This window comes from Schistocerca nitens, chromosome 8 (assembly GCF_023898315.1).
Source record: "Schistocerca nitens isolate TAMUIC-IGC-003100 chromosome 8, iqSchNite1.1, whole genome shotgun sequence".
NCBI classification, from domain to species: Eukaryota; Metazoa; Arthropoda; class Insecta; order Orthoptera; family Acrididae; genus Schistocerca; species Schistocerca nitens.
Window position 1 is genome coordinate 471,982,961 of NC_064621.1, and position 15,021 is coordinate 471,997,981.

At 39.5% G+C, this 15,021-nt stretch overlaps 1 protein-coding gene across 1 annotated transcript in view; it reads left to right on the top strand.

Annotated features, from left to right (window-relative positions):
• The window catches only part of LOC126199252 (myrosinase 1-like), a 146,327-nt gene extending 133,984 nt beyond the window's left edge, over positions 1–12,343 (top strand). The window contains exon 11 of the mRNA XM_049936048.1: positions 11,951–12,343. Coding sequence (XP_049792005.1) covers positions 11,951–12,059 — 109 coding nt within the window. The 3' untranslated portion in view covers positions 12,060–12,343. The remainder of the gene's footprint in view (positions 1–11,950) is intronic.
• Positions 12,344–15,021: the final 2,678 nt, after the last annotated feature.

Consider the following 15,021-nt stretch of genomic DNA (forward strand, 5'->3'; position numbering starts at 1 on the left):
CCGACTTAATTCGACTACATTCCATTACCCTCGTTTTGCTTTTGTTGATGTTCATCTTATACCCTCCTTTCAAGACACTGTCCATTCCGTTCAACTGCTTCCTTTGCTGTCTCTGACAGAATTACAATGTCATCGGCGAACCTCAAAGTTTTAATTTCTTCTCCATGGATTTCAATACCTACTCCGAACTTTTCTTTTGTTTCCTTTACTGCTTGCTCAATATACAGGTTGAATAGCATCGGGGAGAGGCTACAACCCTGTCTCACTCCCTTCCCAACCACTGCTTCCCTTTCATGTCCCTCGACTCTTATAACTGCCATCTGCTTTCTGTGCAAATTGTAAATAGCCTTTCGCTCCCTGTATTTTACCCCTGCCACCTTCAGAATTTGGAAGAGAGTATTCCAGTCAACATTGGCAAAAGCTTTCTCTAAGTCTACAAATGCTAGAAACGTAGGTTTGCCTTTTCTTAATCTTTCTTCTAAGATAAGACGTAGGGTCAGCATTGCCTCACGTGTTCCAACATTTCTATGGAATCCAAACTGATATTCCCCGAGGTCGGCTTCTACCAGTTTTCCCATTCGTCTGTAAAGAATTCGCGTTAGTATTTTGCAGCTGTGACTTATTAAACTGATAGTTCGGTAATTTTCACATCTGTCAACACCTGCTTTCTTTGGGATTGGGATTATTATATTCTTCTTGAAGTCTGAGGGTATTTCGCCTGTCTCATACATCTTGCTCACCAGATGGTAGAGTTCTGTCAGGGCTCCCAAGGCTGCCAGTAGTTCTAATGGAATGTTGTCTACTCCGGAGGCCTTGTTTCGACTCAGGTCTTTCAGTGCTCTGTCAAACTCTTCACGCAGTATCATATCTCCCATTTCATCTTCATCTACATCCTCTTCCACTTCCATAATATTGTCCCCATTACATCGCCCCTGTATAGACCCTCTGTATACTCCTTCCACCTTTCTGATTTCCCTTCTTTGCTTAGAATTGGGTTTCCATCTGAGCTCTTGATATTCATGCAAGTGGTTCTCTTTTCTCCAAAGGTCTCTTTAATTTTCCTGTAGGCAGTATCTATCTTACCCCTCATGAGATAAGCCTCTACATCCTTACATTTGTCCTCTAGCCATTCCTGCTTAGCCATTTTACACTTCCTGTCGATCTCATTTTTGAGACGTTTGTATTCCTTTTTGCGGACATATACAGACAGTAATCAATGAGCGCAGGAATCAACATACATCTACATCAGTACTCCGCAAACCACCTAACGCTGTGTGGCGGAGAGCAGTTTTGGTACCACTAACCGATCCACCTGCCCCTGTTGTGGGTGGGAAAAATAACTGTTGGTAAACCTCTGTATTAGCTCTAAATTCTCAAATTTTCTCGTTGTGATCATATCATGAGACGTATGTGGTAGGAATTATACGGTCCAGTCACATTAATGTGACTACCGCTTATGTTCGACGTCAATGTGAGGTAACTACTCGCAGACATCAGGTGGCAGCACTAGCAGTGGAGGTATATCAAGTGTGTCGAGGGGACGTGGTAAACTGTGCAGTCGTTATTGTAATGTAGAAACAGAGTTATTTACCTGACGTTCAGTAGTATGATCATTGGCTTTCTGGCCGAGGGTGGAATTATTTCCAAAACAGCTAAGTTTGTAGATTGTTCGCATCTGCACTACCCAAAGCTGTCATTGAGGCAACTGTGGTGCACCACGAGTCATAGATGACAGGGCTGAACGACTGCTGCAGAGATGTGTATGGATAATTGAAGTGCAACTGTTGAGCAACTGGACGCCCAGATGAACAAAGGGGCTACCATCAGTATCTACTCAACGACCGTTCAGCGATAGTTGCTGCGTATGAGCCTCTGCAGTAGGCGACTGGTTCATGCACCCATGCTGATTGCTGTTTATCGGCGACAAAGGCTGAAATTTCCACGCCAATACCCAAACTGGACGTCTACTGATTGGTGACAGCAGGCCTTCTCAGATGAATCAGGTTTCATGCTCCATCGTACACATGGCCTTTGGCGTGTATGGCTCTGCAACAGTCGTCAGAAGAATCCAGTCTGGAGGGGAGAGCATTAAGGTCTAGGGAATGTTTTCGTGACATACCCTGGTTGACGTCGGCATTCTGCAAAGCAGAATGGATCAACACAAGTATGTATCTATCATTAGGGACCATATCCACCCCTGTATGTTGTCTGTTTTTCCTTGGCACGGTGGTATCTACCATCAGGGCAATGCAACATTTCGCATAGCTCACAGTGTATGTGTGTGTTTCAAAGAGCTCCAGAATGAGTTTATTGTACTCCCCAGGCGACCAACCCCCACAGTTAAACCCAATCGAGAATCTGTGGGATCATCTTGATCAGGCAGTTTGTGCCATGGATCCTCAATCGTGAAACCCAGCACAGCTGGCCACAGCCCTGGAGTCGTAGCTTCACGTATCTGCCAGTACCTTCCAGAACCTGATTGAATCTCTTTCTGCATGTCCGCGCTGGAAAAGTTGGTTATTCAGATTTTTGACAGATTGCACATTAATGTGAGTGGGCCGTATAATATCTTGTCCGACTCTTCCTGGAACGCACCCTCTCAGCATTTAAGTAGTAAACTTTTCCGTGAAACACTCTCCCTTCTATTAGTCCTATCTGGTAAGGATCCCAATGTGAGGAGCATTATTCAAGAATAGGTCGAACAAGTGTTTTGTAAGCTACTTCTTTCGTGGATGATGCTGGTGTTTGATTTGTGGGGCGCTCAAATGCGCGGTTATCAGCTCCCGTGCAAGTTCCCAATCTTTACTCAGTCCTATCTCGCCACTTTCATGAATGATGATGAAATGATGAGGACAACACAAACACCCAGTCCCCGGACAGAGCAAAACCCCAACCTGGCCGAGAATCGAACCCGGGACCTAGTGATCCAGAGGCTAGTTACTAGACAACGAGATGCGGACTCTTTCGTGGATGAGCCACATTTCCTTGAGATTCGCCCTATGAATCAGTCTGGCACCTGTTTTTCCTAAAGTTTGTTTGATGTGGTAGTTCCACTTAAGGTCGCTCCCTTCTCCCTTGATTTTTAATCAGAGGCAAATTTGCATTTAGTATTTGGGGAAATTTCAAATAAAATTAATAGAATGATATAATATATCCCTTATCTGGTTTTTAATTATCTGGAGTTTCTTTCTTTGTTGAGGCTTCCCACGAACGCACACGAGCATGTCCAGATGCGTGACGAGGCTTCTTTTGACCCTGGCCTGAAGGCATTCACATTTTAACATTGCCGCTCACCTCTCTGCCTATTTCCCTAATGATCGCTGGAAACGTCGCCTGTAACCCTTATAAATAATATGAACTCCCCCGAAGATCTGGTCGATTACAAGGTTTCTCTTGAATCATGAGCACAATTTGGACCCACCCTGACAGCCGTGTGCGATAGTATGTCGCTGATGGGATTTGGGGAGGAGTGCTGGCTCAGGATGGAATTCGTCTGACTGATTAACAAGGAGGACATGTGTGCCGACAGGCCTAGATGTCATTTTTAGGCGGTTTCCCTCATCAACCTAGGTCAGTAACTCCTAGTCTGCGGACAATTACCTCCTGAGGAGGAAAACTGAATTTTAAGAAAAAGGGTTCCATTGAGTTTCAGTAACGAAACTAAATCATTTTAAAAGATCATTACTGTTATCACTAATGCGTAAGCTGGTAATACTGATTATATTAGTTACCAATAGTTAAATTTTTTTTCAAGTATTAGCATTAACGTGTGACACGTTGTGGTAGAGGTTATAGCTTCTGAAAGGAATACATGAACAACAGCTTCTTCACATGTTCCACCCACTACACACATGCACTGTAGTTTGGACGATGCATTTATGACAATAGAATTGAGACATATACGTTACATATGCATAAATATCTCATGAAAAGGCCTACTCACAATTGTGCATAGTTCCCACAATGGTCCCGGAATTGCTTCATTTTTCATTTTGCACTAGATGAAAAAAAACTAATTGACAGCACAACACAACAGTAATGTCCGCTTCCGGTAGCTGAGTGGTCAGGGCGACAGAATGTCGCCGGGTTTGATTCCCGGCTGGGTCGGAGCTTTTCTCCGCTCAGGGACTGGGCGTTGTGTTGTCCTAATCATCATCATTTCATCCCCATCGACGCGCAAGTCGCCGACGTGGCCTCAAATCGAAAGACTTGCACCAGGCGAACGGTCTACCCGACGGCAGGCCTTAGTCACACGACATTTTATTTACAACAGTAACTTGCATTCCTGTCGGGCTTACACAACATTGATGTTATTATTGTTATTTATTATGATTGTATCGAGTATAGATTTAAGTGTCAGGAAGTCGTTTCTGAAAGTATTTGTATGGAGTGTAGGCATGTATGGAAGTGAAACATGGACGATAAATAGTTTAGACAAGAAGAGAATAGAAGCTTTCGAAATGTGGTGCTACAGAAGAATGCTGAAGATTAGATGGGTAGATCACATAACTAATGAGGAGGTGTTGAATAGGATTGGGGAGAAGAGAAGTTTGTAGCACAACTTGACTAGAAGAAGGGATCGGTTGGTAGGACATGTTCTGAGGCATCAAGGGATCACCAATTTAGTATTGGAGGGCTGCGTAGAGGTTAAAAATCGTAGAGGGAGACCAAGAGATGAATACACCAAGCAGATTCAGAAGGATGTAGGTTGCAGTAGGTACTGGGAGATGAAGAAGCTTGCACAGGATAGAGTAGCATAGGGAGCTGCATCAAACCAGTCTCAGGACTCAAGACCACAACAGCAACAACAACAACATTATGATAGTTATTATTAGTGACAGTGAGCAGACACAAAGCATGTGCAACCTAAAATGTTCCAGTTTCTGTCATTTCAGAAGTAAGGAACCAAGAATCAATTGATTAACAAACAATAAGTATAGCGCACGCATTTTAACTTGGTGATTCTAAATCGGGGTGCAGGGTGTGGGTGAAGTAATGTCGCTAGGGAGAGGAGTGATGCAGAGGGAGCAAGTTTTGTAACAAGTTTCCACACTAAACGTGGATAGCATTCTTTTCTGAAAATGAGTTGTAGGTATCACTCGCCTTGAACTGAGAACTGCTTCATAACTGTAAAAAAACGTTATCCGAAATGAGCTGTATCAATTGGTTCATTGACTAATCAGTTTGTGGTTTAATGAAACACATACAAAAACCAATCATCATGTACGTTTCGTTATTTTAGAAATAAAAGTATACATGTATTATTCTTTTTCATTTTAAAATTTAGTTAGGTGCTAATGTTATGATTGGGGAGGGGGCGGTTGTTAGCTAATGTGTTATTTCTCTCAGGAGTAGGCCTAACAGTCTCAGAAAGATTGGGAACCAACGGACTAGATGAATACCCGTCTGGCAACTACGTCCTGTCTCAGTTACATGATACACTAACATTTCGAAAACAGCCACTTCCAGGGTTTTAACCATCTGCCACCCTGGTTACTGGAGAGGCCCAAACTGATTTTAGATTTGGTGCGGTACTGAAGAGATAGCACTCCTGCTTCCGTTTTTAATGTGATAGTTTCTGACATTTTATCTGAGCACCACAACCATGTACCTGTTTATACAGATGGGTCTAAGCAGGGGGACTCCACTGGGTGCTCTGTCGTCTTCCCGGATCATGTCCTCAAGGTTAGACTGCCTCTAGAATTTACTATCTTCGATCCAGAATGATATGTGATCTTGCGGGCTCTGGAACAGTGTCAGATTTCTCGTTTGTTCAGATTCTCTGAGCGCCCTTCACTGTCTCCAACGTTCGTACTCAGCAGATAAAGTAACCCAGAATATCCTGGATGCCCTCCTCCAGCTACAACGACTGGGGAAGGATGTCTTTCTGCTGGGTACCAGGGCACATGGGAATTGCAGGGAACGAAAGGGCGGATCGAGCAGCCAAGGAGGCAAGTCTTGACCCTCAGGTGATTGGGTGTGCTATCCTCCTGCACACTCTCACCTCGCTGTTGAGGTATAAAGGCATGTGTCGATGGGAAGACGATTGGCTGAAAGTGACCGACAGCAAGCTCCATTTCGTAAAGCCCACAACTCGGCCGTGGCATACTTCCTTCCAGCCACGCCGTCGGGACAAGGTCCTTCTTACTCGTCTTCACTGAGGCCACAGCCCTATGACGCATGGAGTCTTACTCCGGTGAGAGGACCCTCCAGTGTGTGGTGCTTGTGGCGTGCAGATCACGGTGCGCCACATTTTATTGGACTGCATTTTATTTACCCACCAACGGACTGCGGCGGATTTGCTGACGGATCTGCAGTATATTTTCTGTAATGATCCAACGAACATGGTTCGAGTTTTTCGTGTTTTAAAGTTTTGTGAATTGTCCAACACTTTTAACAAGATTTTAGGTAGATGTTTTCAATGAGTCAACAGGGTGGCTGGATCGCCCAAGGTTTTTGTAAGTGGTCAGCCAGTCACATTTCCCTGTGCTTTTCCTTTAGCTCGTATGTATTTTGTTCTCTATCAACAAAAGCAAAACGAGGATAATGGAATGTAGTCGAATTAAGTCGGGTGATGCTGAGGGAATTAGGTTAGGAAATGAGACACTTAAAGTAGTAAAGGAGTTTTGCTATTTGGGGAGCAAAATAACTGATGATGGTCGAAGTAGAGAGGATATAAAATATAGACTGACAATGGCGAGGAAAGCGTTTCTGAAGAAGAGAAATTTGTTAATATCGAATATAGATTTAAGTGTCAGGAAGTCGTTTCTGAAAGTATTTGTATGGAGTGTAGCCATGTATGGAAGTGAAACATGGACGATAAATAGTTTGGACGAGAAGAGAATAGAAGCTTTCGAAATGTGATGCTACAGAAGAATGATGAAGATCAGATGGGTAGATCACATAACTAATGAGGAGGTATTGAAAAGAATTGGGTAGAAGAGGAGTTTGTGGCACAACTTGACAAGAAGAAGGGACCGGTTGGTAGGACATGTTCTGAGGCATCAAGGGATCACAAATTTAGCATTGGAGGGCAGCGTGGAGGGTAAAAATCCTAGAGGGGGACCAAGAGATGAATACACTAAGCAGATTCAGAAGGATGTAGGTTGCAGTAAGTACTGGGAGATGAAGAAGCTTGCACAGGATATAGTAGCATGGAGAGCTGCATCAAACCAGTCTCAGGACTGAAGACCACAACAACAACAACTGTGTTTTAATTTCTTGATTACCTATCTTTCCTCCTAACTGGTTTTAGAGCATGTGGAAGTCCATATGAGATATAGTGACTGTGTGGCCATTTCGAGTGCATGCATGTGTGTACAACAATTTTAGTTCATCTCGACATCCGTTTGTTTCAATAAGTGTAAGGGCGCTGATGAACCTGCTGTTGGGTGCCCATAAGATCCAAACACACACACACACACACACACACACACACACACACACACACACACACACACACACACACGCTTTCACTTTGCATGACACTGGATGTAGGCAGATAGGAAATGCACAGAATCCGTGGGCGCTAAAAGACGATCCACTCGCTATACAATTGAATATATACTTCCGGGAAAACATACAGTAACTCCCAATTGCTGGAATCACGTAAAAAATTTCTCTTTCAGTTGCATCGTTTTGTAATTGGTTGGACGGTTGTAGAAATACCGTACTGGATGAGGAAGGCTTCCAATCGTCTAATGTCTGCACTGTTGAATATCTCTCAAAAGCTAAAATTGTTTGCTGGACTAGGCCTTGGTCCTTTACATCTGCACAGCGGTACTGTATATCAGCCTACGTTACTACTTCGGCTGACTTGGTTCTTAGAGACATGAAGTGTTGTCTGGAAATTTCTGGCAAAAGCAGAGTGGGGCTGTACGCAGTTTAGTAGCGATAAAACAGGATGTTTCTGAGTGCGTCTCGACAATGACTGAGTGTTTGCATTTTGTGCAATGTCAGGAACTGCGTAGCAGCAAGCTTACCACACGGACCTGCTGTGAAGACTCAGGCGCTTTTTGGTGCGGACACCTGGGAAGTGGCATGCAGTTGTGAGTTTACTTAATTGCAATGAAAACAGTGAGAGGAATGGGGCAAGTTGACATTTAGTAATGTTCTAAATTTAATACTGATGTCACTGCTAACTACAGACACGCAACCATCAGTTGGTAATAGAATTCTAAAGCATGATGTAATGGCTCTGAGCACTATGGGACTTAACTTCTGAGGTCATCAGTCCCCTAGAACGTAGAACTACTTAAACCTAACTAACCTAAGGACATCACACACATCCTTGCACGGTTCCAGATTGTAGCACCTAGAAGCGCTTGGCCACTCCAGGCACGATGTAAGCACTCCAAATTAACGAGTGGTGACCGTAATACTCTTAACTGTAAACCATCACTCTCATAAATAATATTAATATGAGTCATTGTATAGTCTAGAAGGCAGACTAATCTGCCTAATAACAGCTACTGTAGCCTTTCCTTGGGATATCATTTATGAATCAATAAATAATAGTCAGCAGTCTATTCAAGTAAATTGTAATTGAAGTCAGTCAGATGTTTAATAATTAGTCCTTTCAATAAAGCAAGTAAATTTTAATCGAAGTCAGTTAGAAGTTTAATAATTAGTCTTTCCCTTATTGGTAATCAGCAACTCTTTGTAATGCTTTCTGTATTGTGTACACCATAGTAACGTTGCATGTCACTGGTTAATTAGTCAAGGTGATATACCAGATCGTATTCAAAATCATATTCTGTAATGACTGACTGTGGACCACGAATAATTACCGAAACACGTAAAAGAGACGTTTCGACGATGAAATTAACTATCGGAAAACCTAGATTACATGAAACTGCTTCACCCTGTGCGACGTGGACACTTGATTCTTCTTGGTACCATCCAGAGCTGATCATGAAATCCCTCGTTTCAAGTCGGACATCGAACAACGAATAAGAGCAAAGAGGAAATACCCTCTGATCGGCTAGCGCACACTATTGTTGCGGCACTGACTATGTAGTCGCTGGCTTATGAAATTTCTGTAAAATCTTCAGGTGCAGAAAAAAGCAGTCGAGGCTATCTGCAACTTAGGTAAACAAACTGGAACCTTGAAGGCCAGACTTCATTCAACAGGAAATAATGAGCCCACCAAGCCTTTACATATATGAGTGTATCCTGCGTGCGAATGAATATCTTTAAAACAAAATTGGAGAGCTGCAACAAAATAAACATGTCCATAGCCATAACACAATTAACATCGCTAATACCGGTGACCACATGTCTTAGTCTAGATCAGGGGGTGTATCACATGTTAAGTTATTCAACTACCTAACTAGTGATTTAAAACAACATCGAGATAAAAGTGCATTTGAATACAACCTACACTCATTTCTGATGGAAAAGTGTTTTCACTCAGTAAAAGAATTCTGGAATTATAAAATATAGCTTTTGTGAACTGGATTTGTAAGTACTGATAATTTCTACGAATTAAATTGTGTTGTTTGTTACTTGTGATTTATGATTACAGTTTGTAAATTGAAATTTGTTCTCTCTCTCTCTCTCTCTCTCTCTCTCTTTCTCAGTTTTGACTTGTCCTATATTCAGTTTACTATTTAATTATGTAATGGATCACAAATGATGATTATGACGATGATGATGATGATGATAACTATTGTGCATGAGGTAAGTATCTTCTGAGATGGAGATGTGCTTGTACCTAAAAGACAATACCTTACAAACCTGGTTATCCTCTGCACTCTCAATACACATTTATTCGAGTTAATCTATTTTTCATTTATTGTTAAAATGCACAAAATATATCACTGTTCATTTTCAGAGAGCTGCTTGTATATCGATCGTTCACTTGCAGCTTGCCATACTACTGCCCTCTACTTGCAATGACAAACTGGACGCAGCAATGCTGTGTAAAGCATAAGCCACTCCTAGAAAAACTGGAATTCTATGGCATTAGACATAACAGCCTTAAATTAATAAAATCATATCTTCAGAATCGTAAGCAAGTTGTTTGTGTAGGGAGAGAAATGTCGAGTATAGAGCAAGTCAAGGTAGGTGTTCCGCAGGGATCTGTGCTGGGCCCCTTTTTGTTCCTGATAATGATAAATGATCTGCCGTCATTTATCAAGTCCACCACTGTGTTGTATGCAGATGATACAACATTTCTTCATGCTAGTGAGGATTTCAATAGCCTTAAAACTTGTGCAGCAAAGACAATTGACCAAGCATCCTATTGGTTCAAGGCAAATGGATTCCTGCTGAATGAAAACAAAACACAGCAGATGGTCTGTAGTCTTAGAGACAAGCTTCTGTCAGATGATCCAAGTTATGTCAAATTTTTGGGGGTATACATTGATGATAAATTATCTTGGGGTCAACATGTACAATATATTAGTGGTAAATCGTCAAGAGTTATTTACCTGTTAAGGCGACTTATGGATTGTGTTCCTGAAAAATATGTTAGAACATCTTATTTTTCATTCTTTCAGAGTATAATAACATATGGAATTATTTTGTGGGGGAACTCTAGCTGTGTATATGACATATTAATACTGCAAAAAAAAAAGCTATTAGGATAATTACTGGTTCTGCATATAAGGCACACTGTAAACCATTGTTCTGTGAATAGAAAATCATGACTGTTATAAACTTGTACATATACTATGTTCTAATTTATACGAAGAAGAAATTACCAGAAACAAAAACCAGAGAAAATGTACACAGCCACAATACAAGAAGGAATAGGTGCCTCTATATTCCTTACCACAGGCTGTCAAAGTCACTCAACAGCTACGAAATCATGGGGTACAAATTATTTAATAATCTTCCTCAATCTGTTCAAGAATTACCTGAACAATTATTCAAACAAACAATTCATGACTGGCTAGTCCTCCACCCATTCTATGACATAAGAGAATTTATGAACTGTAATATAATACTATAATGTTAACAAGAAACCTGTTGTTTCTTTCAAACTATTAATTGTATTTTAGTATGTATATGACGTTGTCTATTGCTGTAATGGCCGAATGACAATACAATTATTATTATTATTATTATTATTATTATTATTATTGGAATGCGACAACGAAGCTGTGCGTAGAAATGACGTCGGTGCGCTAGTATGATAACTATGCTCAACCACAATCGCGCATACATTGCAACTACCAACGCAATTGCTTTACAGACTCTTAAATGACAATCACAGGGAGTATTAATTAGTAATGACATACGTTGTAACCAACGAAAGTTCAAGTTTTGCACCCATGCTTCCTCCACCGCAATAGCTACAATGATAAGCATCCTCTTTTGTTTGATATTATAGGGATGAAATGACTATCAGAAAATAACGAAAATCCGCCAGCAAATAAAAGAAGATTGTATCTTTAAATTTTGCAAAGAAAATATTTCTCCTTATTACGGTATGGCTTCTTCGACTCTTTAAAAGGTTGACACTCGCCAAAAAATGCTCGAGAAAGCAAACTCTCTCTCAAATATTACCGCGTATGTCGCCCTATTTCAACTAAAATGTAATATTCATATACTGGATAAAAGCAGAAATTCTCATAATTTCTACAAAGTACAACACATCGAAGTTTATCATGCGATATAACCAGAATATGAGCTCAAAGTCAGGGGTCAATCTTTATTAAGCGGATAATAGTCCAAGACTTTCTGCATATTTTATTTCTTGTAGGCAGCAGTAGGCCTACACACAGAATTGTAATTTGTTTCTTGCCTTCTGAGCATATGCAAAACGGTATCAGTGATTTACTTTTTTACCGATAAAATTGCTGTTACAGTAACATATAAATCAATACTTTCTATGGTGCATAATGAGTATAGTATACGTTCATCCTGAACACATTTACTTCTCATGAAATATGTCGACGAGATAATGTAGTTACATGTTGTAATTGTAATTTCTTTTGTATAGGATCAGATTAGGCCTGCACTACGTGGATTTCGACGACCCAGAGCGCCCAAGAACGGCTAGAGATTCTGCCAAGTACCTGTCAACTGTGTACAAGTCGAAGCGTTTATAACTCATTCGTCGCCAAGTCTGAGTAGACTTGGGCTCTAGTGTCGCTGTAGACGTCAGTAAAGCCTATTTCAACGGGTATTCGGCGCTCATACAATTTTTTTGATTACTACAGAACTGTAACAAATAAAATATTTGCAATCAGTTCCAGGGAATGAATGTGACAAGTCACTGTTATCGTAGTAACGACATCTCTTTCAAATGCAAATGAAAACAAGAAATTTTAAACCTTCAGCATGTACTACCTCAACCATACTAATTAAATTTGCACGACGAATTGAAAAATAATGACATTATTCTGCTATTTTTATGTAAAAATGTGATTTGACATTTAAAATTCTCAATCCCATCTTGTCACTTCGTTTTATAATAATAATAATAATTATTATTATTATTATTATTATTATCATAACTTCATTGAGAACATGTTACCTTGCATATTTTGACAATCTTTCCATTTGCGTTTCCACTCCCCTACGACTTTCCTGTCAACATTTAATTTTTTTCATTATTTCAGTTTCATATTACCGTGTTTGTCACGCAAAACTACGAAAAAATGTATGTGTAATGGTGTTATAGGAAAGGTAAAACTTGCAGTAGTCGTGTGTTTGCTCTGCAAAGACCTTGTCACCACAATGGGAATTAGAAAACTGCTTCTCTCGTAAAATCAGATGGGGCAGCATAGACAAAATGGGTGCACAGACGTGAACACATGAGATGGACGCATATCACTAATGGTCGCTGATGTAAATCTTGCCAGAATAAGTGCTGATCAGCTGATGATGGAGAAACCTGCCTCATCCCTCTCAATGAACTTCATCTGTTGTTTAACTAGACTTTACGTTTGTTTTGTCCAACTTCAAAAATAGAAGCTGTAAATGTAAAAGAAAATAACTCCTATATTTGGAATGATGGCAGAACAGAATTGTAGCTTAAGAATCATGTACGTTCATCACTTGCATGCATTGTTTAGAGTAGAATCAGAACGGGATACCATACTTGCACACTTTTTCGGTATCCAAGGGAAGATATAGAAATATTCTTCAACTCAGTAAGATTATTGCTATCCTCTATATTAATATTTATGCTGTTAGTTATACAGATGGATTTTCTTAAACCATAAACCATTACAAACTCCCAAGTCACACTGATAATGTTCCATGAGAACCCATGTAGTGTCAAAAGTGAGAACTCAGAAAGATGAGTATGTGAACTGCTTCATTGACACCCTAAGTTATGTATACATAACTTCTTATATTAAAGTAAGATCTAATAAACTGACATTCGATAGATTACTTAGGAAATACACGGATATGTAGTACTCTTGTTTGCCTCGAAGAAAGACTCATTTTAAAAGTAACGCTATAATTACGTTATTAAGCTGGTATGACAATCTACTTGAGACGATTACAGAAGAAATATTGTTCTTACAGCACATATTTAAAAAAACTATGAATGGTGGATTAAATAGGGTGATACACTTCACAAATCAAATTTACTTCACAAGAGAATTATTAAGCTAAAATTCTTCATACAAAACATGTAGTGCATGGAATTTACATAGGAACTGTGTCCAATAATTGTAAATCCGCATGGGAGATTTACACAAATGAACACGTTCTTGTATACAGGTCCAACCACATATACTGGATGAGTTTTTTGTATCTTCAATGAAATAAAGTGGGAACAAAATCAATATAACTGTCACTTTTGTAACTGAACTGTTTTATAAGCAGTTCCACTGAGAAAGTTTGTTAATAGAATACTATCACATCCATTCAAGTTGTAACAGATTCTCCATCTTCATCTTCTCGCTAAAGGGTGGATTATTATTTTTTTTTCAACTAAGTTACAAAAAATTGTAAATTTGATCTGTGAACCTCAAGCATTCATTTTTACAAATGACTACAGTTTGGTACTTTCCTAAGAGTGCTAAGAGTTTCGAAATTTGTACCATTTTTCAAAAAGAGTAGTAAAAATGTTTCTTAAAATTATTGACCCATTTCAGTAGCTTCCATTTTGCTTTAGTTATGCAGAGCTAACCTGATAGATTACTGACAATCTTCTTTTAGTAAACTTAAGATAGCAAAATTTATAGCATTAAACCATAAATCACATTCTTTACACTGAAATGAATGTAAAGAAATTGAATTAAAGATAAACTATTCACTTCACTAGACCATCACCAGTATTAAACTGAAAACATGTATTCCAAAACACAGATTAGTAAAATCAGATCACTCGCCCAGAATCAGCTCCCTAAAACTCTTCAATAAATAACCATCTCTGACTCAGTCCATATCTTTGAAACAATTTCAAATTAAACTGAGTCACTAATTAAAAGAAAATCCATTTTACAGTATAAGAGAATTCATTGATGCATGTAGTGCTAATTGCTATTTTAATATGCCAAGCAGATTTGTAAATACTATAACTGTATTCATGATTCATACATAAGAAATAAGGCCTTTTTCATTTTATATAATAAACAGAAAATGAAGATTCTTGATTATATGGCAACACATCTAATTTCCTTATTTTTGCTTATAAAGTCTTCATGGGTGTTACTATTTCAGTCAAAAGCAGCATGTTCAAGTGTTAATTTACGCTTGTGAGGTAGGTAGCTAACATAGAATGGTCGTGCCACTATAAAACTTTCATCAAACTCGCATTGTTGTATGGGATTTTCGATTCCAATTCTACCCAGATCAAGTATAATTGTATCATATATCTATTTAGCTAGTCTTGTCTGTTGCTTGCTGTAAGTATCTAAAATAGATATGTTTTGAAAATCTTCACACAGTTTCCCTATAATCTGCATTAGATGGCTAAGTCTAGCACTTAAATCCACTGTACTGATGGCTACAAAAATGTAGTAAGTGAAATTCAGGCAGAATGTAAATAATTTAGGAGTAAAGGAGGCAGCTCAATGAGTAGCAGAAGCATTAAGGTGTCGAGAGGTACAC